This window comes from Prionailurus bengalensis, chromosome B1 (assembly GCF_016509475.1).
Source record: "Prionailurus bengalensis isolate Pbe53 chromosome B1, Fcat_Pben_1.1_paternal_pri, whole genome shotgun sequence".
Taxonomy (NCBI): Eukaryota; Metazoa; Chordata; class Mammalia; order Carnivora; family Felidae; genus Prionailurus; species Prionailurus bengalensis.
In genome coordinates, this window is record NC_057344.1 from 15,987,651 (window position 1) to 16,013,865 (window position 26,215).

At 45.7% G+C, this 26,215-nt stretch overlaps 2 protein-coding genes across 2 annotated transcripts; one reads left to right on the forward strand and one right to left on the reverse strand.

Moving 5' to 3' along the window:
- Positions 1-176: 176 nt before the first annotated feature.
- On the reverse strand, positions 177-12,120 carry LOC122468571. Its single transcript, XM_043555303.1, has 6 exons — positions 12,004-12,120; positions 8,232-8,799; positions 6,833-7,387; positions 1,472-1,567; positions 703-866; positions 177-403 (listed from the first exon to the last, which is right to left on the reverse strand). Exons 1-3 carry the CDS (start codon positions 12,118-12,120, stop codon positions 7,173-7,175), a joined length of 900 nt encoding a protein of 299 aa, XP_043411238.1. The 3' UTR covers positions 177-403; positions 703-866; positions 1,472-1,567; positions 6,833-7,172.
- A 6,834-nt stretch (positions 12,121-18,954) lies between these two features.
- Positions 18,955-22,976, forward strand: SLC25A4 (solute carrier family 25 member 4). Its single transcript, XM_043558646.1, has 4 exons — positions 18,955-19,201; positions 20,540-21,026; positions 21,552-21,692; positions 22,529-22,976. The coding sequence occupies exons 1-4, from the start codon at positions 19,091-19,093 to the stop codon at positions 22,684-22,686; spliced, it is 897 nt and encodes a 298-aa protein (XP_043414581.1). The 5' UTR covers positions 18,955-19,090; the 3' UTR covers positions 22,687-22,976.
- Positions 22,977-26,215: the final 3,239 nt, after the last annotated feature.

The following is a 26,215-nucleotide window of genomic DNA, read 5'->3' on the forward strand; positions in this document are numbered from 1 at the left end:
ACTTCACAGAGTTGTTAAGAAGTAAAGGAACTTTGTGGGGCGCCTGGGTGGCTCAGTCGGTTAAGCGTCCGACCTTGGCTCAGGTCATGATCTCACGGTTTATGGGTTCGAGCCCCATATCGAGCTCTGTGCTGACAGCTCGGAGCCTGGAGCCTGCTTGGGATTCTGTGTCTCCCTCTCTCTCTGCCCTTCTCCTGCTCGTGCTCTGTCTCTCCCTCTATCTCTCAAAAATAAATAAACATTAAAAAATTTTTAAAAATCAAGATGAAAGTTACCATTGCCAGTTTTCAAACCCCATTTCCTTCACATGAAAACCTAGTTTGTTAAGAATTTCCTTAGATTCTTGCCCGAGTATTGTTCCTCTTTCTTCTGTGTTTTTCCGTGGCGTGAGATTCAGGAAAACCTGTTTTTAACAAAAGGAACAATGGGTTGGTTAAAATGTGAAATACATTCCACCACAGATACCTCTATATAGACTCCCAGGGTCTTGGTCCTTTGAACTGTATTATTTAGGTTATTAATGTGAAAGAGAGAAGAAATAACCAATAAAATCATGCACGTCCAAGACAAATGTCTCCGGTAAAACAATTAACTCTATAAATTCTGATATGAGCTCTTGGACATTTTTAGTTTGCTTGCATGCATGGATTAAAGGCATGCACTGATTTGTTCATCAGGCCAAGAGCAGAGAGAAGTGTCCACCTTTTGAGGGCTTTTCCTTTGAGGTCAATATGGACCTGTGAGGATGTCCTCAGCGCCCCCTGCCTGCCGGGTCAAACCAGGTAGGAATTCCTGAAGGAATGGGTTCCCGAGCTGCTGTGTAGAACTCGTCGAAACTTACCGTGATCTCGTCTTGGAGTTTCAGCCTGTGAGAAATTAAGAAGATAAGGGAAAGGAAAAGAAGAAACATTGAGACATCTCTGATATACAAACATAAGATCAGACTCGTATTCCAGCAGACATAAAAACCAGGTCCCTTCCCAAAACATTTACCCCGTTTAGCTCAGACACTATGTTGTAGCTTTTAAAGTGTTGTTTCGAGTTTTATGATTTTATCCAACTGGGTGTGGAAGAGAACTAGTAATTTACATGAAAAAGTAACATGAGGACAGAAGACTTTGAAACAGGATTACCAAAGAGCAATTTCTTTCTAAGTACATATGTTGTGTGTGAGGGAAGCAAAGGGGGCTGAGAGAGAGAGAGACAGAGAAAGGCAGGACCGATTATAATCCTGCTTGCTTACATGGCAGGATTGGGCTTTGTGTTTTCCTACGGTAGAAATGGGACTGCAGAAGACAGAGAGCAAGCCTGACAGCAGGGAAGCATCCCTAACTCCTCTGATGCTTTCCCAGCTGAACCAGCCTCCAGCGTTCCCCCCACTACACAACCCTCAGTCCACCCTACCTGTGCTCCGGTTCTGTGTGGACTAGATGGCTTGTCCTCGTCAAAGGCCCTATGCCAGGTGACATACCTGTGCAGGGGCTGTTGATGCTCCTTGGGACTGATCTATCTCCTCAGAAATTGAGATAACACCAGGAGAAGCACATCTCTGTAAGCATTGAAGAATCTATAGGAACAAAAATAAGATATGGTGATAAGCAAAGAAGAAAGGCTGGCATTGGTGATCATAGACGGTATTGGGATTTGTTTCCAGCATAGAAATGGTATTACCTCAAACTCTCCTTCTTCCAGATCCTATGTAAATAATTCAGAAATTCAATAAAAATTTATTGAGAACTGAATGCTTTGCAAACACTGGGGATCCAAAGGTCATTAAGACATGGTCTCTGCTATCAAGAATATTGGTCTAGGGGCGCTTAGGTGGCTCAGTCGGTTAAGCATCCGACTTGGGTTCAGGTCATGATCTTAACAGTTCGTGAGTTCAAGCCCCATGTTGGGCTCTGTGCTGACAGCTCAAGGCTGGACCCTGCTTCGGATTCTGTGTCTCCCTCTCTCTCTAGCCCTCCCCAACTCGCTCTCTCTCTCTCTCTCTCCCCCAAAAAATTAAAAAAAAAAAGAATGTTGGTCTAGTTGGAGACAGCTGAGTATATCATGATTAGTGCTGACAGCAGAGTACAGAAGCTAGTAGGACCCTAATACCAGCCACTTGAATCAGGATGAAGGGCTGGGGTGAAGAATGTGTGTCAGGGAAGGTTACCCAGAAAAGACAATCTTGGGGTGAATTTTGAAGGAGGAACAACAGTTCAGCAGTTGACTGGGCAAAAAGTGTGTGTGTGTGTGTGTGTGTGTGTGTGTGTGTGTGCGTGTGTGTGTCTGCAAATGGGAGTGAGCAGGCGGTAGGGAGTTGGACAGAAGTCACATCAGGAAACAGCTGAAGAAGAAAGTGAGAGATAGCGTTGCAGGGGTTTGCAGGTGAATCCGTAGGGCTGCGATGGAAGATGCAGGGAGGTGTGGAGAGAGACTGGAGAGAAACGAGGCCAGAGAGGTGGGTGGGATCAGGTTGACAGAGACCTTAAGTAGCAGCCGCAGGTGGGGCGCCTGGGTGGCGCAGTCGGTTAAGCGTCCGACCTCAGCCAGGTCACGATCTCGCAGTCCGGGAGTTCGAGCCCCGCGTCAGGCTCTGGGCTGATGGCTCGGAGCCTGGAGCCTGTTTCCGATTCTGTGTCTCCCTCTCTCTCTCTGCCCCTCCCCCGTTCATGCTCTGTCTCTCTCTGTCCCCAAAATAAATAAACGTTGAAAAAAAAATTTAAAAAAAAAGTAGCAGCCGCAGGAACAGAAGCAGGTAAGGAACTGCTTCTTACCCCCAAAGCTGGGGAGCACCACAGAAGGAGGAGCAGCGGAGAAGCAAAATCAGGTTGATGTCACAGAAAGATGGCTTTGGCTGCAGCGAAGTCACTGGCCTAGCAAAGAGCCAGGCCAGAGGCAGGCAAATAGCCGGGAGTTACTGACATAACCTAGGTGAGAGCTGGCAAGTGGTGGCGTAGAGAGGAGGGGACGGACACAGCAGGGCTAGGTGAAAATGTGAAAGAATTTCTCTCCACCCTCCTTCATGGAACCCACCCGCCTCCAGCACAGTCAAGGAGCTTTGGCCCTTTTAGAGTCTGAGAAATACACTTTTCAAGCAGAGTGAGGCAATATACCCTAAGTGCTTGACTGTGACTTCAGCTCCTGACTGGTCTTGTTGGCTTGCCTTTTTTTTTTTTTTTTTAATGGATCAACATTAAATCCTTGGCAGGTTTCCAAACCACCCCCCTCCCCCTGCCCACCCCCACTTCTCCTCCCGTCAGGAGCTTGGTCATCTTGCCTGGCATGAGAGCCAGGAGGACCTACTTTGAGTCTTTAATGATCTGAGTACCTTCTGAGAATGTCAGCAGGAAACTACAGAGACAGGTCCTAGCCCTTTATGCTCTATATCATTTTGGAAACTCTTTCTCTCAGCCGGGCCCAGACACAATTTGCAATCCTTACAGAAAAATGTTAATGTTTAAAAAATAAGAACCAATTTAATTAAAAGTAAAAGGAGAAAAGTAATTAATATAATTATACTGCCCAAAGATCATCGCTGCTAACATTTCGGTGTTAGCATTCCTGTTCTTTTTCTGTGTGTATTATTAACAGTTGAGGTTATGATTATATAGTTTTATGCAGATAGATCCTAATATCTTGTTCTTTTCACTTAACCTTATTATATGAACATTTCTCATGTGATTACAAACGTCGGGGGGAGGGCTATTTTACTGGCTGTGTAATATTCCATCAAGTGAAAGTTCCACACTTTACTGTTTATTTAGCCACTTCCCGAATGTCGGTTGTTAGAGTCATTCCAAGTTCTGTCTATTATGAATAACTCTCTAACGAGGAATTTTACACAACCAGCTTTTCTCTGTATTCTCAATTATCTTCTTAAAATAACTTTACATTAGTAGAATAATTGAATCAAAGAAAATATTTAACCTTCTTGACAAAAGTGCCTTCCCCAACAACGTGTAAGAGTGCCAAGATATGAACTTGAAACTAATTCTACTTATTGACTGAATTATTTGGGGGCACTCATGTAACCTCTCTGAGCCTCAGCTTTGTTAACTATAGAATGGAGGTGCCCACCTCACAGAATTATGAAATTTAAAAGATGTAATGTGTAATTTGGCATACGTTATGGTGCATAGGAGGTGTTCAACCCAAATATTAGTTCCTTCTTCCCTTCTGCTATTCCTTTTTCCGGTGTTTTTATTTTATTTAAAAAATTGTTTTAACCTTTATTTATTATTGAGAGACAGAGGGAGACAGAGCATGAGCCGGGGAGGACCAGAGAGAGGGAGACACAGAATCCAAAGCAGGCTCCAGGCTCGGAGCTGTCAGCACAGAGCCCGACGCGGGGCGCAAACACATGAACTTGGAGACCATGATCTCAGCCAAAGTCGGACAGTAACCAACTGAGCCACCCAGGTGCCCCTCCACTGTTGAATAAAATAGACTTCAGGTTTGTTGCATTTCCTATTAGTCAGGCATTTGGTCATGGTTGAAACATCTTAACCATGAGGCCTGTGAAGTGGGTAACTGTACCATCCAGGCACATTGTTTGTATTTGGCTTCTAGAACTCACTAGATACTATGTAATCGAATCAGTAGTAGATATTTGCTGCATTTTGTTACTGTTACCGCATTTCTGAACAGGGCTAGTGTTTTATATATTTTTCTATTTTCTCCTTATGCAAATTATTTACCATCTCTGTTCACAGCTTCCCCATCCGAAAAAATAAGGATAATACATACCCGTCCTATCTTACTTGTGTAATGAAAGCATTTCTCGCTATCAAGCTTTTAACTCACAGACTTACTATGTCTCACACACACTGAGCAAGATATGGGTAGAATTAGCCACACATAAGAGAGACATAGAAGGAAAGAGGCAAGAAGACACTAACCTTTACCCAAAGCCTGTATTTTACACGTATTAATTATACACACACACACACACACACACACACACACACACACACACACTACCATGAGGTGCTTCACAGATATTCAGATTTCACAGATAAGGAGGGGAAGCAATGTCCTCGAGTTGCCAAGACACAATTCAAATACTAAACTGTATCGTCACATGCAGGAGGACACTTTTCTGTTTTTTGGGGGGGCTTAGTCATTATTAAAACTATTTATGGGGTTGGACAATTGTTTTTACTGACTTGCACTTGGCTGTTTAGAGAGAAAAGCACAACACAGTGAATTCATCTGGGCAATTAATTTTATTGCTTCTGTTCAAAGGATCCCCTGAAAGGAAGCTGCGTTGATAACCACCAGACATCAGCGAAACCAGAGGAAACTATGATGTGTGTGCATGATGAGGGGGCAGGAAGAGTGGAAGAGATTTCATGATCCCTTAGTTTCGTTTCTTTTCAGGTTATAAAACATAAACGAACTTCAGCTGGAAGACAGTTCAATTAATATGTTAAGGATCGAGTACCAGCTCTGGGCTGGCTGCACGTGCCTGTAACCACCTATAACAAGCATGAAGGACAGTACGTGCGCCTCTTGGAAAGGAGAGGCACAAAATGAAAAGGCCTTTCGGGGCTCCTGGGTGGCTCAGTCGGTTAAGCGTCTGACTTCGGCTCAGGTCATGATCTTGCGGTCCGTGAGTTCAAGCCCCACGTCAGGCTCTGGGCTGACCGCTCAGAGCCTGGAGCCTGTTTCAGATTCTGTGTCTCCCTCTCTCTCTGACCCTCCCCTGTTCATGCTCTGTCTGTCTCAAAAATAAATAAACATTTTTTAAAAATTAAAAAAAAAAGAAAAGACTTCTTATATTACTGAGGGCTCCTTTCACAAAAAAAATTTTCTTAGGACAGGTCAGAGTGAAATCTCCACCCTACCCCCCCAAGAGAAATAAATATGTAGGGGGGAAAAAAAAACCTGGTCAAGAGGGTATACTAAAAAAACTGATATGTCCATTAGGTGAAACCACATGAAACTGCAGTTTTGTAGGTCAAAATCAGTCAAATATCATCATTTTCATATGGCTGAGTTTATACATATGGCATTGTTCCGTAAGTCTAGAGAGAGTTGTTTCCAGGAACTGACTTCAAAAGTGACACTTGGTAGTTAGGATTTGGGTGAGCTATTGCCTCTAAGTTATATTCATCACTTTTAAAATGGAACTCAAATTTATATTTATATAAATATGCATTTTTTTTTTTATTTGAGAGAGAAAGAAAGTGTGTGCAAGCAGGGGAGAGGGGGGAGAGAGAGAGAGAGAGAGAGAGAGAGACAATCTCAAGCAGGCTCCACACGGGGCTCAATCTCACAACCCTGGATCATGACCTGAACCCAAATCAAGAGCTGATGCTCAACCGACTGAGCCACCCAGGCGCCCCAAGGAACTCTGAAACATTTTGACAGATATTTCAAACTACACAAAAGAAAAATTACTTGGTTACAACAGAATCTCCAAGTCCTGTGCTTCTTTCCTTTCTTCACCTGAAAAATCACCTGAATAATAGGTCGAGTAGCTTTGTGTATATTTTGATGGCTGCATGCACAATACTTTGTAGGAATGTCTATGTTGCCCCCAGCACGGGAGAGGGCATGAAATAAGGAATCAGGAAGCCTGCAGCCTTCCAGTTGTGTGCAAAGCTTGGGCAAAGCTACTCGCCCTCACGGCTTTGGTTTACATCTGCATAAAACAAAGATAATAACTTGCCTCGTGGAGTAATTTGTGAGCATGACACGAAATGTAATAAAGTGAGAGACCTTTGTAATGACCAAGTGTTACACAATTAGAAAAGCTGGTTTCTATACGTTAATAAAGATTAATGCTGCGGATCACTGAGCATTCTACAACCAGAAACTTAAATAGATTGTTTTCCGTTACCTCTTGCAGGGTAAGGAGAGAGAGAGCCAACTGTCGTGGCTTCGGCTTGGTCCCAGCACAACGCCAAGGGCCACATGTCTGTTCTCTTCTTGACCAGTTCACGTGGCTGGTGTAGACAGATCCCGTGTCCTAGCTGGGGCCCTCAAAGATTATTTTGTGGGCTTAACTGATGCAGAGAGGCTTCACGCACGGATAGAATTGAGTGGGGAATTGCAAAGTGCCCATTTTATGATCCCGGTGGTGGGGAGACACAGCTGGAGACAACCTGGTTTCCTAGATTGTGCCGATTTGCAGACTTAGTGCATTCCTGCAATGTCACTTCGGTAAGTAGCAAGCGTTCTTACAAGATCTGCTTGAGCGCAGCAAAGATGTGGCCACTGTCCTCCAGGGCCTCGCACCGGAGCCTGGGGTCAGACAGGTGACTTAACAACAGCACTGCGGTAGACATCAGAGTAGACCAAAAAGGCGACGGGGAAACCGAGCAGGGAGAGATCAATTCTAACAGGCAGTTTAGGACGCTTCGTTGAGAAGGAGGAATTAGGTCAAATTGGGTGGCTAGGAAGGAAGGAAAAGAATTCAAGCGGACGAATAGTTTGATGCAAGAAATCAGGGGTCCACGCGGCAGTTCATGTGCAAGCTACATGGGGCTGGAGATCGGGGAGGGGTGAGAGGGCTTTGAACACCTGCCAGGAGCCGAGGCATTAGGCCTTAATTCTGTAGGAAGCAGGGAGACGTCCTAAAGGCCTCCAAGCAAGAAAGTAACGCCTGGAAGTCCCACAAACCAAGAAGGAGGTCAATTCTCGAATGGAAGGGTGGGTGGGGAGATAAAGGAGCCTTTCAGTTCGCAGTGACACAGGAGCCCTGAAACGCAGACATCCTTCAAAGGAGATACATTGAGTTACACTGTAGGCTCCCTGAAGGCAGGGTCAGGGGCTTAGCCATTTTTGTTTCCTTCTTGTCAAGCGCAGTACGCGGTGGTTAAAAAAAGAGACAGGAAGGAGGCAGGGAGCGAGGACGAAACTTTGCTGAATGAGCCAAACTCACGCAGAGGTAGGAATGGTGCGGCTGTTTGTTTTGTTTTTCACTTTTAACGTTTATTTTTTGGGAGAGAGCGCGAGCGAGCCTGGGGGAGGAGCAGAGAGCGAGAGGGAGACACTGAACCTCCACTGCGGGGCTCGAACCCACGCACCGTGAGGTCCTGACCTGAGCCTGAACCCACTGAGCCACCCAGGCGAACGGTGGGGCTTTGAACGGCTGCACCCGCGCGAAGGCTGAGCGCAGGCCCCGGGGTGGGGGTGGGGGGGTAACTGGTCCCAGTCCCGCCCCAGCCGGGGGGAGGTCGGACGGGCCTCCGCGCAGCCCAGAGAGTCGCTCTCCGGGGGGAGGAAAGGGCGCCTACCTCGGCTCGGCGGGGAGAACCGAACGCGCCCACCCAGGCCGAGGGCGAAGCGGTCGCTGAACTCAGTCTGCGGGAGGCGTGAGGCCTTCGGAGCGGCGGACTCACAAAGCGAACGAAGGCGCCTCTGGGGCGGGTGAGGCGCCGGGAGGGCTCGCCCGGGACGTCGTCTCTCCCCGCGGAGCCGGAGGGCGACCGCCCCCGGCGGGAAGGGGGCGCGCCCGGTCCCACCCAGCGGCCGGGAGGACCCGCGCGAGGCCGCGCCCCGCTTTCGGGGTTGCCGCGGCGGCGGTTTGGGGGTGCTGCGGCTTGGGAAGGGGGCACCGAGAATGCAGAGGGCTCTGATCACAGCCGGCGCCCTTGCCGGCCAGGGCCCTCGTCTGCGCCACCGCAGCCGCGCAGCCGGGGCCGCTGTCCCCGGAGACTTGTGTCCCGGCACGCGGCAGGCCCTCCCCGCGGCGCGTCTCCGGAAGCCTAGGGAAGAGCCCTCGAACGCGGGCGGCTCGGGGCTGAGCGGAGGAGACCGACCCCCGCCGCGCTTCGGGGTGTGTCTGCCGCCGCAGGGCCCGAGCTACCCCCGGAGGCGCCGCAGGGCGCAGCGGTGGCGCAGCGGGGTCGGTGGCCCGGGTGGGGGACTGCGCCTGGGGCGCCTGCCGACGCACGGAGGTCGGGGTTCTCTCAGCCCTAAGAACGGGCCTGGCAGGAGAGGGTACCTGCAAGAAAGGAATTAATCTGTAGGTAGCTACGTTCTTTCTGTATTAAGACAAAGCACTGCGCTCCCCTCTGGATAAATCAGAAAAAAATCAGTCAAGCTTGACGGAGAGTCAGGCAGCGGGTCCCGAGGCAGAAACCCTTTCTACCTCCTCCCCTAGCTGTCTCTGTTTCCTCGACACAAAAACTACCGTGTACCTCTCTACACAGCGTCTTCCGGAAGATTAGGATAAAGAGATCTTTTCCTTACCAGGAGAGTCTGCTGGCATCCTATGTTCTTTGCATTTCCACATAAAGTTTAGAATCCGTTTGTCAATTTCTGCCCCCCAAAGAGCTTGCGCAGACTTTGATCAGCGTTGTATTGGACCTATTTTGTCAAATTTATTCCTAAATATTTCATGTTTTTGTAAATTTAGTAAAAATTTGATGCTATTGTAAATGTTATTTCTTAATTCAATTTCCAAGTGTTTTTTGCCAGTAGAGAGAAATCCAGTTGGGGCGCCTGGGTGGCTCAGTCGGTTGAGCATCCGACTTCGGCTTAGGTCATGGTCCCCGGGTTTGTGGGTTGGAGCCCTGGCTCGGGCTCTGTGATGACAGCTCGGAGCCTGGAGCCTGCTTGGGATTCTGTATCTCCCTCTCTCTCTCTCTGCCTCTCCCCTCTCTGCCTCTCACCTGCTCCTACTGTGTCTCTCTCTGTCTCTCTGTCTCTCTCCCTCTCAGAGATAAATAAACACTTAAAATTAAAAAAAAAAAGAAATACAGTTAATTTTTGTACACTGACCTTTTATTCTGCTAAACCTTAATATTGGATTTTTAGCTCCCAGAACTGTGAGAGAATAAAGTTCTGCTGTGTTAAAACACCCAGTTTGTGGAAATTTGTTACAGCAGCCCTAGGAAATGAATACAGAGATGTTGGATTCCCAAACCCTAATTGTGGATTTATCTATTTCTCCTTGCAATTATATCAATTTTTGTTTCATGTATCTTCAAGCTCTGTGTTTAAACATACAGAATTGTTATGTCCTCTTGAGACACCAACCCCTTTCTCCTTATAAAATGATCTTTTTCATTCCTGATAACACTCTCTCTGTTACACCTTTTCCTATCTTTTTATTTTTTAACCTATTTGTATCCTATGTGCACAGTGCGTTTCTTCTCGCAGGCACGTACTTGGGTCTTGCTTTCTTTTCCCATATGACAGTCACTGCTTTGACTTCATTATTTTTGCCTACTATTTTGAGACTTCACTTGCATGCCTTTTTAAAAGTAGGGAGGGTTTTTTTCCCCTTAGTTTCTCCTTAGTGTACTATTGACAGGTTTTTAGTAAAAATTGGAGACCTCGAATAGGTACTCTTTTGAGAATAGCTACATGTGATCTCCCCCTAGTGGCCACGTTGAATAATGTTATGAAATTCAATCATTTTCTCCCAGAGCACAACTTCTCCATGGCAAGCTATGTGTACTTGAGGGCTGGGTCAATTCCTTGTCAACTTGACTTTAGTGCTTCCCATAGCAGTGAATAACCTGCCTCATGGTCCCAAGAGATGCCCAGTGCCAAAATAAGCTAAGAAAGGAAACTTGGCAATCTTGAAACCTGACAAAATAATAGCCACCCCAAGTAATTAATAACAATGATGGTGTTATGAATACCTTAGTAAGTAACTCAGAAACATAAAAAATGGTTGATGTAGGATAGTCATGGAAAGTAAGTAATGTAAATGTTGACTTTCAAAAGCGTTCAGAAGGAAGACGAATAGAAAGCATAAAATAAAGTGACAGAAATAAAAATTTTAAATATGTATAGTAGTTTCTTTGCAACTTCCTTTGAATCTACAATTACTTCAACATAAAATTTAAAACATATCAGTTGTCATGATAAGTGGAAATGGATCCAAACTCTCTAGCTAAAAGAATAAAAGTATCAACTTTTTTTTTTTAAGGAAAAAAATAACATACAGAACTTTACAGGGCACATACATAAAACACACAGAATAGTTCAGAGTAAAGGGTTAGAAAAAGATAAACTAGGAAAATGCAGACCAAATGAGAGCAGGTATTGCCCTGTTCCTTTAGAGGGAAAAGACTTTAAGGCAAAAACATCACTGCAGATAAAAAGGACCACAACTTAATGATAAAAAGTTAAATATACCAGGAAAGTATAACAATTCAAATCTTGTATTCCTTTAAAATTAAAGCCTAAAATACGTAAAGGAAAATTTGCTAGAGCTACAAGGAGAGATTGATAAGCCAACCATTAAAGTGGCTGTGAGTTTTATATGGCAGACCATTATTACAATCATATTTCTGCTAGTATAATTACTCCTACTTTATATGATGAAATTCCATATGCCTATATTTCATAGGGCTCCACAAAAATTATGGCGGGTTACATGTGGTCCGCTTCTGCAAAAGTTGAGAACTATTGCACTAGAAATCGAGGCACATCATTTCTTATTCATGCAACAGCATTTGTGGAACCACTATTATGTTTACGTATCATGGAACATATATGCTCCAAGAGTAAGTTGTACCTATTTAGTTTAGCCATTTAAATAATGCATAAGCTGGAGTTTCATAGAACTTCAAAAGAACTATAGTTTTCTATAACTATAGTTATAGCCCTGAAGTCCCTCCACCGCCATTCTCTCTCTCTCTCACTTTCTGTCAATTAAGTCTGTATCTCCTTCTTAAATAAATGTGCTTGATGGAACAAGCAACAGTAAAGAATTTCCAAAATTATGATATGTCTTCAATATATTTTCTTTTAAAACGAAGAAAATACTATAGCAAGTACAAATACTGGCCTAGAAACTCAACTGTATGAGGCAACTTAATCTCTATTAAGAGACTCCATTCTGCCAAGTGGTGAAAACAATTGGGGTCCCCTTCTCTCTCCCCTTTTTGCAATGATCTACATCTAAATTCCAGGGATTTCTGTAGTACTAAGGGTAGGAAGGGGGGAGCATATGGTCTGATCTTCACCTATCCATGCTGGCATCAGAGGCCAGGTCCTTATCACCTCTGGTCTTCAGTCACTGCTCCATCAAGGTCACTCGACATTTGCCTCATTTCCAACCATGAAGCTCTTCAGGTCTGGCTTGTTTTCAGCTAACCTTGTTGTCCTTCGGTACAAAATGTTATTCTGCTGCTCCCACACCTCCTGGGGCAGGAGAAAGTTCATGGGGGCTATCTGGGGCCCTTCACACTGGGAGACTAACCTACAGGGGCTGGGATTTGTATAATTTTTTTTTTAACGTTTATTTATTTTTGAGACAGAGAGAGACAGAGCATGAACGGGGGAGGGTCAGAGAAAGAGGGAGACACAGAATCGGAAACAGGCTCCAGGCTCTGAGCTGTCAGCACAGAGCCCGACGCGGGGCCATGACCCCCGCGAGGGTCATGACCTGAGCCGAAGTCGGACACTTAACCGACTGATAGGGGCTGGGATTTGTTCACCTCCTCCCTTATGCTACTTGGATAGACGTGCATACTAAAACATCACCCAGCCTTTTCTCTCCTGCTTCTTGCTGCCTCTCTGAGCTGCGGGGGAGAGTACAGAGTCCCTGTTTCTCAAGGACCCCCACTAACATCTTGCTCCTTGCTTCCTCTCTAACATAACCTCCTTTCTCCCCAGGCTTGGGAAAATTTGATATACTCTTTAGAAGGATGGGGTGGGCAGGAAAATTCACTTTCCTTTAGGTATTCTCCCAAATCTACTGCTTATACTTGAAATCTTTCTCTTCTTTTGGAAATTTTAATGCCAGGAATTGTTTTTATTTTCTCTCTGCTTTCTGAGTGTTTTCTTTTTTCTGAGGCAACAACACAGAATATCTATCTATCTGCATGAGAAAGGGTCATGGGCTAAAAGAAGCATATGGGGGGAAAAACCCTTATGCGTTAAAATAGCAAAATATTGTTATTCAACAGTACAGAGCAAAAATGGCCTCTCTGATGACATTGATTTTAATAGTAACAGGGATTGTCCTGTTAATGAAGTGAAAGCAGGTGAGCCCCTAAATCATAAAAAAGATGCCATGGCATTTTAGTATACAGGTCAGAGACAGACTTACAGAATTCACTGAAATGTTTTTAAAAATGATTTGTCGGGGGTGTCTGGGTGGCTCAGTCGGTGAAGAGTCCGACTTCAGCTCAGGTCACCATCTCGCGGTTCATGAGTTCAAGCCCCGCGTCCGGCTCTGGGCTGATGGCTCAGAGCCTGGAGCCTGCTTCCGATTCTGTGTCTCCCTCTCTCTCTGCCCCTGTTCATGCTCTGTCTCTCTCTGTCCCAAAAATAAATAATCGTTAAAAAAAAAAATTAAAAGAAAAATGATTTGTAAGGGGGGGGAGGTGCCTGGCTGGCTCTGTAGGAATAGTGAGCGACTCTTGATCTTGGAGTCACGAATTCAAGCCCCACCTTGGGTGTGAAGGTTACTCAAACAAAAACTTTTAAAAAACACAGCTGGTAGGCTGTATGAAACACTAACTACTAGGGAAGCCAGTTCAAAACGTACTTAAAAATCAATCAAGTCAACTCCCAGTGAATAATGGCTTTATTCACAGAGAATGCAAGTCAGAAACGAGAAGTGTCCACATGGAAGGTAAATAGATACTTATAGTCGGAGGCGTTATCACTATCCATACAATTAAGCTCACTTGCGCCATAAAATACTGAATATGCTTGTTGGAGTCTTGGAGAAAGTAAGGAGGGGTGCTAAGATTGTGAATGGGAGAGAAGTTATGGAATTTTCTTTTTTTTTTTTTTTAATTTTTTTTTTCAACGTTTATTTATTTTTGGGACAGAGAGAGACAGAGCATGAACGGGGGAGGGGCAGAGAGAGGGAGACACAGAATCGGAAACAGGCTCCAGGCTCTGAGCCGTCAGCCCAGAGCCCGACGCGGGGCTCGAACTCCCGGACCGCGAGATCGTGACCTGGCTGAAGTTGGACGCTTAACCGACTGCGCCACCTAGGCACCCCTGGAATTTTCTTTAGGAAGGAGGGGATCTGCCTGCGTTAGTGGGGGAGTGGGGTGCCAGGCTCCCCTGCCTCCGGCAGCCCAGTGAGCGAACTCTCCAGGGATAAGGGCTTTCCAGGAAAACAAGTCCCTCTGACCATTTATTTATTTTATGATTCCGGGGCTCCTCTGCCCCCAGAAATCATAGCCTTTAAATAATGGTGCCTAAAATCTTTCTAACAAAGCTTTTTGTTTCAGAAGCATTCATACGCTGTTAAAAACACAAACTCTGAGGCGCCACATTGAAAGTTATTCACCTGGGAAGACCACCGGAGCCCTCGTTGGACCCTGTCACCCCCTGCACGGAATGGCCTTGTAGACACCACAAGTATGTCTGTTCCTGTCATCTGAGCTTCTCCAGGGCAACAATCTTACCTCTCTGATTTTCATATCACCCGTACCCTACAAAGTTTTGGGTGTCTGAAGTGAGGATCCGATAACGTTTGTTGAGAGAGGAAAAAAGAAAAAAAGTAAATGAATGTGAATCAATTGGGTGCTAATGGTTCCGATCATTTCTATCTCGGTGTGGGAGAGTAGGAGGAAAACACATACCCTAAGGAGTGGACCACTAAAGGGCAAAAAGCTTCTAGAATGAACCGTGGGTTAAAAAAAAAAAAAAAAGACGCATTTTGTAGTTTCATAATTTTCCCTGGCATTAGCTACAATCGGGACTAGTAGTTGAAGCATTTTGTAGGCATACCCTGTGTGTGCTTTGATAAGGACTTTACTCTAATGGCACCTGGTTATGAAGGATTTGTTAATTAAGGCATTGTTCTCACTTGATAAGCTAATGAGCAAGAATGACAGAGAAATATTGCATTTCTTTTCTTTTGCCTTTTTGGAAGCAATGCATCAGTGTGAATACTTTTGAGTGAAATTCAGAAATTCATATGTGGTCTTATGCTATCGAAACAATAGGTTCTCAGAATTAATTCCTCTTTGCTTAATGGGGAAATTTACCATTAACAAATAGTAATGGTATGTACTAATTAGTAACAGTTTTAGATATATACCTACACACGGGCATTGCATTATCACCACGATCAGCAAACCCTTAAGTGTTTTTCTTTATTTCCTGTACCTTTTCCTCTTGAGCAGCTCCCGTTCTCTATTCCAAGTCTGGTAAAATATCAAAGATTCTTTAAAGTTTCCACTAAAAAAAAGCCAAAAAGATGGGGCGCCTGGGTGGCTCAGTTGGGTAAGCTTCCAACTCCTGATTCTGGCACAGGTTATGATCTCACAGTTCGTGAGATCAAGCTCCACGGGGGGCTCTGTGCTTATGGGGCAGAGCCTGCTTGGGATTCTCTCTATCCCTGTCTCTCTCTGCCCCTCCCTTGCTCATGCTCACTCTCTCTCTATCTCTCAAAATAAAATAAATAAACATGAATTTAAAAATTCAAATTCAAATTCAAAAGAGACTAGCTCAATACCTTGCTTTCATTTCTATATAGCCCTGTCGCCCCACCCGCCAGCCTCCAGGACTCTATGCCACATTTGAAGGCAGAGTTGTCTCTCTTATCTCCTAGATACCTTGCCCATTCTCATGCTGGCAGAAAGCCACAGAGTGCTGGGACTGGCAGGTGGACACATGTTCTGCTGGGTGCCATTCTCTGCCCTGCCTGTGTAAGTGATACATGGATCTTGTGATCGCGGGCAGCTCATGCTCCTGAGGACATCTGAGGCCTCTCTTTTCTGAGAAAGCCCGTGGAGGGAGAGGACAGTGTATGAATTTCCGTGGAAAACCTCTTGTCAAGGATTCCAGCTATAGGTCACCTGACACGACAGGATAGTTGGACAGAAGCCAAGGAGAAATGCGATACCTTCCATTTAGAAAACATAAAAAACTGTGACTAGTAAAATCAAGTGTAAAAAGATGATAATACTTCCTGAGTGAATATGCTAATATTTCATTTTAATATCTATTAAAAATTGTCTAGTGATATTTAAATAATTGAATACCTTGATAGGAAAGACAAATCCAGACATATAGGCAGACAAAAGTTTCTGTTTTTTAAGTGGTTGTAGAATCACATATAAGTTGTCTTATTTTTTTAAAGATCAGTGATCAAATAAATAAGTCATGATGTGGTGATTTCATTCATTAAAACTACTTAAGAACTTCATATATGACAAACTAGCATTAGTAATCTAAGACAAATAATGGAGAAAAGAAGATATCTACTTAAGATTTAGTGTTGGGATACCTGAGAATGGTATAGTATGAGATGAGATCAAAAGAAGTAGAAGGAAATAGGCTAGTAGGACAGATAGACTAATCTGCAAAAGAGATACATTTATATCAGAACATGAAGTATATCATTGTAACAGGGATCGGTTTGTATTTAAATATATAGCACTGTTAGATCAATGTAATAAAAAGTATCAAAAGAAAAAAAAGTAAATCAAAGCACCTGGGTGGCTCAGTCGGTTAAGCACCGGACGTTGGATGTCATGATCTCACAGCTCATGGGTTCAAGCTCCATGTAGGGCTCTGTGCTGACAGCTCAGAGCCTGCAGCCTGCTTGGGATTCTGTGTCTCCCGCTCTCTCAGCCCCTCTCCTGCTCACTCTCTGTTTCTCTCTCTCAAAAATAAACATTAAAACAATTTTTTTTTAAGTATCAAAAGAAAACAAAATGAACACTGCTCAACACATATTTATTGCTCCAAATATATAAAGAATTATAAATACAGAAACATACCCTGCTTTCACGCCATAGGCAGTCACCGAAGATTAAAAATTTACACAAAAGGGAAGCAAAAATAATATAAAAACAGGGAGGGGGACCAAAGCATAAGAGACTCATAAATATGGAGAACAAACAGAGGGTTCCTGGAAGAGGTGTGGGAGGGGGCATGGGCTAAATGGGTAAGGGGCATTATGGAATCTACTCCTGAAATCATTATTGCACTGTATGTTAACTAACTTGGATGTAAATAAATAAATAAATAAATAAATAAATAAAGTAAAAAAAAAAAAGGTTAAAAAATTTTTAATTAAAAAAAAATTTATATAAAAGGAAAACCCTGACAAACTAAATGGAATCACATGGAGTATGTGCAGTTCCATAGCAAAGATGTGCAAATTAGAACTAATTAAATGGCACAAATAACTAAAAGATGCTTTTTTTTTTTAAGACAGTGTTGGAGGAGGATCCATAACCCATTGACCCTGCTGGCGGGCTGCATTATTTCTGAAGAGCAACTTCTCAATATGTAGCAAGAGCTAAAAATCTTTTAAGGCATTTAATCTGTTCCACTTTAGGAAGGAGAAAAGAGAAGGAAAGATCACAAAGGGGAAAATGAACTTTGTGCAAGTATGTAACAGCATTATTTTTCATCGTAAAAATAAGAAACATCTCTAACGCATAAGGAAAATGGTTTAGGCAACTGCTCAATGTTAGCAGAATGGAACGCAGTACACTATTATGTGCATTTTGTTGATCCATGAAAATCTGTATGTGAAGCTGTAACAAATAAAGCTCAACAAGGGATAAATATGTCCACTGCTAAACTGTTAGTTTCTTGGGAGAATGAACCATCTCATAGTGAATGCACAGGGCCAAACTTTGTTCCTAGTACACTATAAATGCGCGTGACTGTTGAATGAATGCATAAATGGCTTTTCCATTTATGCTGAATTCTTAACCTTCTGCTGCTCTGACCTTGGTAAACGTGCATTTGCTTGCCTTCATACTGCTCACCTAGCTTTCTGGACTCTTGCCTGCCCGACCTCAGATAAATGCATACCCTTTGTGGTCCTGGCACCCAACCAGTGACCTCTCTCTACTGAAGTTTCCATACCCAGGGCGTCACACAGCTGCAGTTCAATTACCTAACATGAGGTCTGCATTCATCAGCAAGCTTGTGAAAAAACGCATAAACTTTGTCAAATGTACAAACATGGGAAGAAACTTGAGTGAAGCGTTTAGAGTTAAAAGCCAATTGCAATCATTCTAGGGGAAGGAACAGCTGTATTTGTAAACCTGCATGATTTTATGAACGGCCTACAAAAAAAAAAAAAAGGAAAATCAAAGCTCATAGTAATACATTAAAAAAAAAAAAACCCACCAACCCGACACGAAGTTGCAATCAGTTTCCTAAGACTAGAGAACATATGTCCCAGGTGTCTATTAAAAAGGGGCAAATACAGTCAAGGATTCGACCTTCTCTTACTCGATACCTCACTCACCCAGCAACTCCAATGGAAAGGCTAACAGCAGTGACCCTCAAGAAGCCGACAGCTGCCTGAGAACATTCTGCCCAGAAAATGTCCTGAGATTCCGTTGACAGCAAAACAGCACATTAAGCCCTTAAGGGATTTTCAAAAGAAGTGTCCTGTAAGGCCCCCGTTCTTGGAGTCCCCTCTGCACTCGACCTTTCCTGGTGGCATTGAATGCCAGGACGTAAGTATTTCATGGTAGGATCAATGATTGAATGACTGAATGGAGGGAAGAGGGGATTCGGCAGGTTGCCAGATTATGAGGTAATCACAGCATCAAGCGACGTTAGCATTTATTTTGGAGGATCTTGGTTTATTTTCGAGAGCACGCAACTCCGAAGGGGCCCAAATCCAAGCAGTGAGCCTGGTGAGGGAAACCGTTAGGAGGAAGGGGGGGTGGGGGAAACCCCAGCCTGAAATCCCTTGGCTAGGAGCGGGTCCCGTGCAGGCCCGAGGTTAAAGCAAGCCCTGCTTGAGGCGTCGGTCCCCAGGTCGGCCCCAGCCTAAGCCTCCTTGTGCTATAAATACAGCGGCCCACATGCTGCGGAGACATGGTGTTCCCTCCGCTCGCCGGGACAGATAACATGAATTTGCCCTTTAAACGTCCCAAGCCGAAGGCACAGCCCCCGGCCCACCCCTGCCTCCCGGAAGCGCCTTCGCCCCGGTTGCCCTCTGCCGAGGAGGGGGACGGCGAGGGGGTGTCCAGGCACCTGCCCAGCCAATGCGCACGGCGCGCACGGCCCCGGGGTCCCTCCTCCTCTCGCGAGAGACTGGGCGGGGGATATAAGGAGGGCTGCGGGGCGACGCGAGCGGCCCCTTCGCGTCGCGCAGGGACGGAGAGCGGGCGGCCGTGCCTGGCCGGGCGGAGGCGAGAGCGAGAGCGCGGCTCCCGGAGGCTGTGTGCGCCCGGCTGTCACCATGACTGATCACGCCTTGAGCTTCCTGAAGGATTTCCTGGCCGGCGGCGTCGCCGCTGCCGTGTCCAAGACCGCGGTCGCCCCAATCGAGAGGGTCAAACTGCTGCTGCAGGTAAGGACGGCGCGGGCGCGGCGCGGCGCGGCGCGGCCAGCCTGGTGCGGGCCCGGCGGGGCGCGCGGGGCGCGGGCGAGCTGCGGCGGCGCGGGGGCGCGCGGGCGCGGGGCCGGGCCGGCCGCCGCAAATCTGTGCTAGGCCACAGGCTCCGCCGCCCGGCCTACTGGAAGGGGAAGGTGCCCTCTGCGTAGAGACAGGTCCAGCGTCAGTAGCAGATTCCTGGTGTCGGGTGGCGCCCTGCGTTCGAGTGTCTATATATGGAAAGCCACCCCGAGTGGGTTACCGCCAGCCAGATCCTGCTCCTGGGACGGCACTGACGCTCCGCTTAGGCCTCATAGGTCGGCCTCACCTTTTGATTTTCAGTGTTCGTTGCACCTTTTCCCCCGTGCATCCACCGTCTACAATAAAAACCTCAAAATAATTGTTACTCAAAAGCCAGCTTACTGTGACCCATGCACTAATGCTGTAGGCTGACATATGTATTATTTATCTTTGCATAACCTCTGTAAGGAATTTTCTCCCCGGTTTCGCAGCGGAAGAAACAGGTTTTGAGAGATTAAGTAGCAGTTTTTAGAATAAATTCAGATTCTCTTACCCGGTCCCCAAATCTTTTCCTCTGCAGCCTGATCTCTGGTTTATCATCATCTCCATCGTGTTTTTCTCTACTTAACCCGAAGGCAAGGGCCCCTCAATGAGAAACTGGGCCTCCTCAGTTTGGGAGTCAACGTTATCATCAAGAAAAACCCCAACAAACTGCTCACTTGCAAACAGCAACAGACCCCTCAACAATTAATTACTTGGATAATCTGCTTGAAATTTTTCACGCTCTAATATCTGGTGGATTTATTCTCCTTCTTCTGTTAGAGCATCTAGTACTCAGAGATCCTGGTCTCCAGGGAGACTCCGTGAAATTGAGGAATCATTAGCTCCTGCCCATCCTGTCTGTTAAATTAGAGCAGGGGCCCTTTAGGGCAGGGCCCTTTACCTCCCTTTCAGCCCCCAGTACAGTTCCGGAACCTAGGGAAAATGCAGTGCATACATGACTCTCTTTACAATGAAATCTTTTCAGTTTATTTGGGGAAGACCCGTTGCTCTCAAATGCCCTGATAAGTGGGGCAAAATTGTATTTTTTTGGCTTGTTATCCAAGTAGCCGACATATTTATTTGGACTTGATATCTGATTTTCCCATTTATTTAAGAAAGAAAATCAGGGAATGGTAAGCATTCATTTTCCTCCTATCCTCCTTCCATCCACCCCCCCCCCCCCCCCCCCCCCGCCCTGCTCTGGCCGTCCTCACCCAATTCCTTCCGCCCTCCCCTCTCCTTCCCCCACAGGTCCAGCATGCCAGCAAACAGATCAGTGCTGAGAAGCAGTACAAAGGGATCATTGATTGTGTGGTGAGAATCCCCAAGGAGCAGGGCTTTCTCTCCTTCTGGAGGGGTAACCTGGCCAACGTGATCCGTTACTTCCCCACCCAAGCTCTCAACTTCGCCTTCAAGGACAAGTACAAGCAGATCTTCCTGGGGGGCGTGGACCGGCATAAGCAATTCTGGCGCTACTTTGCCGGTAACCTGGCTTCCGGTGGGGCAGCTGGGGCCACCTCCCTCTGCTTTGTCTACCCGCTGGACTTTGCTAGGACCAGGTTGGCTGCCGACGTGGGCAAGGGTGCTGCCCAGCGTGAGTTCAGTGGTCTGGGCGACTGTCTCACCAAGATCTTCAAGTCTGATGGCCTGAAGGGTCTCTACCAGGGTTTCAGCGTCTCTGTCCAGGGCATCATTATCTACAGAGCTGCCTACTTTGGAGTTTATGATACTGCCAAGGGTGAGCGAGGGGCCTCAGGGGGTGCGGAGTGGGGAGGAGGAAGGTCCCTAGGGGTCTGTCACTCACAGAGGACCTTCTATTTATTAATCTTGGGTTTTTTCTCCCCTAGCCCCTGGGCTAAACTGAAGCTTCTGAATGAGGTGGTACGGTGTGGATAAATGGCTAAAGGGCTCTCCTTGTCCTCTACTGAAATAAACTCTGGCCTGGAGTTACTCAGAGAGGGAGAAGGGGAGCCTGCTTCCCCCTTGCCACAGCTCTGTCACTCACGACTTGGAACTTGGGGACCTCCTTCACATGCCCTGTTCCTTGGGCAGAACTCGGGGTTCCCTGGATCCCGAGGGCAGCCCCCGGCTTTGGCTGGCTGCCTGGTTATTTGTGAGGCGCCCCACAAAGGTCAGGTCCTTCCAGAAGGGTAGGGCATGGAGGTGGAGGCATGGTAGCCTCTTCTCCATCCCTTCCTGCTTTTTGCTGAGCTGCTGAGAGAAATCACTTCATAGCCATTTGGCTTCTTGCCTCTGCACACAGGGATGTTGCCTGACCCCAAGAATGTGCACATTATTGTGAGCTGGATGATTGCCCAGAGCGTGACAGCGGTCGCGGGGCTGGTGTCCTACCCCTTTGACACTGTCCGCCGTAGGATGATGATGCAGTCTGGCCGGAAAGGGGGTAAGCTTGACACCTGTGGGTCTCTCATTTCTCTGCCCAAGGAGAACACCAGTCAGTGCTCCTTCCAGTCTTCACTCTTCTCCTTGTTAAAATGATGGGATAAGGACTTAGGAAAGAAAACTTACAATCAGTCCCCCCTCGCACGGTCAGCTGGTCCTTTAGAGAAGAGAATTTGCTTTTCTCGAAGGGATAAGAACATCAAAAATGAGATGTCGAGATGTGACTCGGCTAGTATTATAGAGGCCTTAGGCCCTCTTCCCTTAGGGCCTGGGTACAGAAACACAGAAAATGAATTAATTAGTTTATTTAAAAATAATTCTTGCTTCTGTCATCTTGCTACTATAGGTGTTAGTGGGAGAGGATGTTTTTGTTGGGTGAGATGGCCTGAAGCGGTTTTGGCTGCCACAGATCGAAACATAGGAAATTGCCATTTTTGAGGTCAAAAAGTCAAACCTTAGTGCCATATGGTTCAGCTTAATAGCTGTGTCTCTTTTAACGGTGTCCTCTTGGCCAGCAGAATCTGAGACTCCACCTGTTTTCTCACCCATAAAAAAGGGACCATCTAGCTTCATACTTCCCGCTCCACCCGATCCCCTGATTGTACAGCTTGACCACGTGTGGGTGAGCTGGTTAATCGCCCCAGTTCTTCACTTGATCTTGGGTTGAAGGAGTAGGCTTGACAAAAGCTGCTGCCTGCTAGTTATGCAAGGAAGGGGGTGTTTAGCAGGATGCCTGGAGCTGAAGTGACTGACTTTTCTAACTGTGCAGATGTCTTTCAGAGGAAAAGCCTCTTTTCTCCAGAATTCTGGAGCCCTTACCGACATTTGTTTCCACAGCGGATATTATGTACACTGGGACGGTGGACTGCTGGAGGAAGATTGCAAAAGATGAGGGAGCCAAGGCTTTCTTCAAAGGTGCCTGGTCCAATGTGTTGAGAGGCATGGGCGGAGCTTTCGTATTGGTATTGTATGATGAGATCAAAAAATACGTCTAATGTAATCAAAACTCAAGTTCATTGGTTCCAGATCCATTGTGTGGTTTAATAGACTTTTCCTATGGGAAGTAAAAAAGATAGATCTGGGATAAAACCAGACTGAAAGGAATACCTCAGAAAAAAATGCTTCATCGAGTGTTCATTAAACCACAGATGTATTTTGTATTTATTTTACATTTAAATTCCCACGTCAGATATAAAATAACTTATCATACTTGTACAATTAACTGAAGAACTGATAATGAAGAAGATAACCTAATGTGACACCCCAATAAAGACCACTTAACACACCTTGTTTTACTGAGTTCTTACTAACTGCTGTGTGGATTTAAAAATAAGACCAGCAATGCAGATCTCCTAGCAGGACTCGTTTATAACTCTGTGGCCCAGCTTCTGAATGTCAGATATCATAGTATGTATCTTGTGAGTACCTACAATGCTTCAAGTTGGGCTTTCACACTTTAAGTTTATGCGCTTTCTGTCTTGCCTCATACCATGGTGCTTGAGGCTCCAACATGGTGGCATGGATCATAGCTTTCAGAATCCCACCTTATTTTATGTGCTTTCGTGCAATCTCCAGGGACTCTGAGGGTATACACTGAGCAGTTTCAAGAATTTTGTGAGATTAGGGAATGTTCTGTCTTAGTGCCTTTAGAGAACTGTGATACTTCAATCTCACAAGTGGACACCATTCATTGAGAGTCAGTTAACAGGTTAGTATTTAATACCTGTTAGGCTCTGTGGAAGACGGGAATTCATTCTGAAAGCAGCTTAAACGCGGGTAGGGAGAGGAGTGAAATGGCCATTACTAAATAATGTAATGTCTACTATAATCTTGGTTGAGTAGGACTAGAAGGGGGCAGATGAAATGGGGGGAGTGGCAGGAGATGTGGGCCTGAAAGAAAACAGCTAGAGTTAGATACACGGGTATAGAAAGGACCCGCCAGCAGTCTTCTCTGTGACAACTTAGCAAGACCCGGAGGCATAGACAGTTTTGGATTTGACTCTCATAAGTTGGTGAGCAAGAGAAAAGTCAGGACACTTTCCAGTTGGAAAGTACTTTTGGTTCTGAAGTCCAAATAGTTGATGCAGCTCTAGCTTGTTAGCCATTCGCTGGAAACCAGTCCCTGCGTCCGAGGCCAAGCTTGGAAGGCAGGCACACGTCTTGTGTATCTTTCCTGGGGGGTGGTTTGAGGGGGGTGCGCCTCTGCACCTTCTGTTCCTTACCCTCCTTCCCAGGCTCTTGTGCCTACTCACTCTTCCTCCCAAGGACAAAAACTCACTGCTTGTTCTGCCACGGTAGCCGAGGTTACATCTGTCCTAATGTAGTGTATATCTATGCCGATGGAAACAGGCTAAGGAACTACAAAGAAAGTCTCTCGATCCCATTTCAAGTCCAGGTCACAAACATGTAGCGTTTGGGGCCTTCTGGATACGTTATCCTCATGTTGTTTTCATCCTTAGGATATGAATGGTCCAAATTCCGGTGCTGATGGAGAGGAAAGAAAAGCAGGCCAGGCTAGTAGGGCAGATACTTTTGTGGAGTGTTATCTTCAAGTAAGGCCAGCAGCCCTTGCAGTATTTTGAAACCTAAGAATAGGTGACGGAGGAGCCATGAAACACAGCTGGGAACTGAAAGCAACGAATGATCAGTGAGTCTTCCTAGACCAACCAAGGACTGAAATTGTTTTCCAGTCTTTAACTAGGTCCTCCCTGGCATGGGACGGGAAATGGAGAAGAGGAATCCCATTTATTAAATAGTAACACGTTATCTGCCTTCTGCACGTGACCCAGATGTCAGCTTCACCCCCCCCCCCCCTCTTTTTTGCTAAAGTTACCTCTACTGCCCTGGGGGAAAGGAGATCTGCTTAAAGAGAAGAGCCAGAGCATACTGACTCAGTTTCTCCTTCCAGCTACTCCATTCATCAGGAACTCCCAGAACTAAGCCTCTGTCAGAATTGCTGTCATCTGGTTGGGGACATCCTGTCTTTACAAATCCTCTCACTGCACTGTCACTGGGCAAAGCTGTCACACTTGAAAGTCTGAGAAGATGAAAAGGGTTTACATTAAACTAACAACTCAGAATTGAGTGTCCTGCCCCCAGGAATTTCTTACTAGCCCCCTTTCCTGCAAAACTTCCTCCCGAAATGCAGCCCTCTTACCTACCACCCACGCCCCGGTGCCAAAAAAAAAAAAAAAAGCACTTTTCCTTTTTAATGTATTTTCTCCTTTACAGGCTCACCTGTAGGCATCTTCTTTTTTTTGAGTCTAGGAGAAAAACCATGGAAGATGACAGAGGTTAGCCCATGATGGTAACATTTACAAACTTGCCTCAACTGTTCTGTGTTTAAATCTCAACTGTTTCCTTTCCATTTTACTTTGTATAAAATAACGCAGCACGGCTTGTGCTGAGGCAAAATTTACAAACACCTACAACGTGCAGGGCTGGGAGGGAATGGAAGCTCTCCTAGGGCAGTGATCCTTATTTTTCTCGCTGCCACGTGCCTGGAGCCTCGAAGGGTGCCTGGGAACAGACACTGTTTAGTGTTTGTTGAATGCAAGAATGAGGAAGACATGCACCCACAGACAAAGAACCAGCAGAATATCTGGGGAAGGGCAGAAAAACCCACAAAGAACCAGCAGAATATCTGGGGAAGGTCAAGTCCTCCAGTTTGGGGGAATCCTCAACATGTATAGCAAGGGGACAAGCATGTGGGGGCATATAATGGATGGAAATTTCTGGCTGCCTTACATTCAATTTTCAAGTCTTTAAAAATACATTTTTACAAAGTTCATGCCATGAATTCCTTTTAAAAGTTTTGTTTCTCTTGATTGTCAGTTTTTAATCAATCCATGATAAAGTACAGTTGACCCTCATCGAAGATCATGTATTTGCAAACTGGCCTCCTCTTAAAATTCTATTTCTAACCTCTCTGTGTTCATTCTTGGGTATGCACCGAGTGGCGAAAAACGGGTCAAACAAGGCCAGATAGGATCTGCCTTCTAGTTTCAGCTGTCATACTCTTTTTTTTTTTTTAATTTTTTTTTAACGTTTATTTATTTTTGAGACAGAGAGAGACAGAGCATGAACGGGGGAGGGGCAGAGAGAGAGGGGGACACAGAATCTGAAACAGGCTCCAGGTTCTGAGCAGTCAGCACAGAGCCCGACGCGGGGCTCGAACTCACATACCGCGAGATCGTGACCTGAGCCGAAGTCGGACGCTTAACCGACTGAGCCACCCAGGCGCCCCAGCTGTCATACTCTTAAGAAAGAGGCCTTTACATTTCTGTGTTTTGTCGATGATTTCACTGTTTAAAATGGCCCCCCAGCACAGTACTGAAGTGATGTCTTGGGTTCCTAAGTACAAGAAGGCAGTGATGTTCCTTATGGAGAAAATATGTGTGCTAGCTAAGCTTCCTTCAAGCATGAGACATATACAACAATCTATAAAGAGCCACTGAAGGGGGACACCTGGGTGGCTCAGGTGGTAGAGGACGTGCCTCAATCTCAGGATCTCGAGTTCAAGCC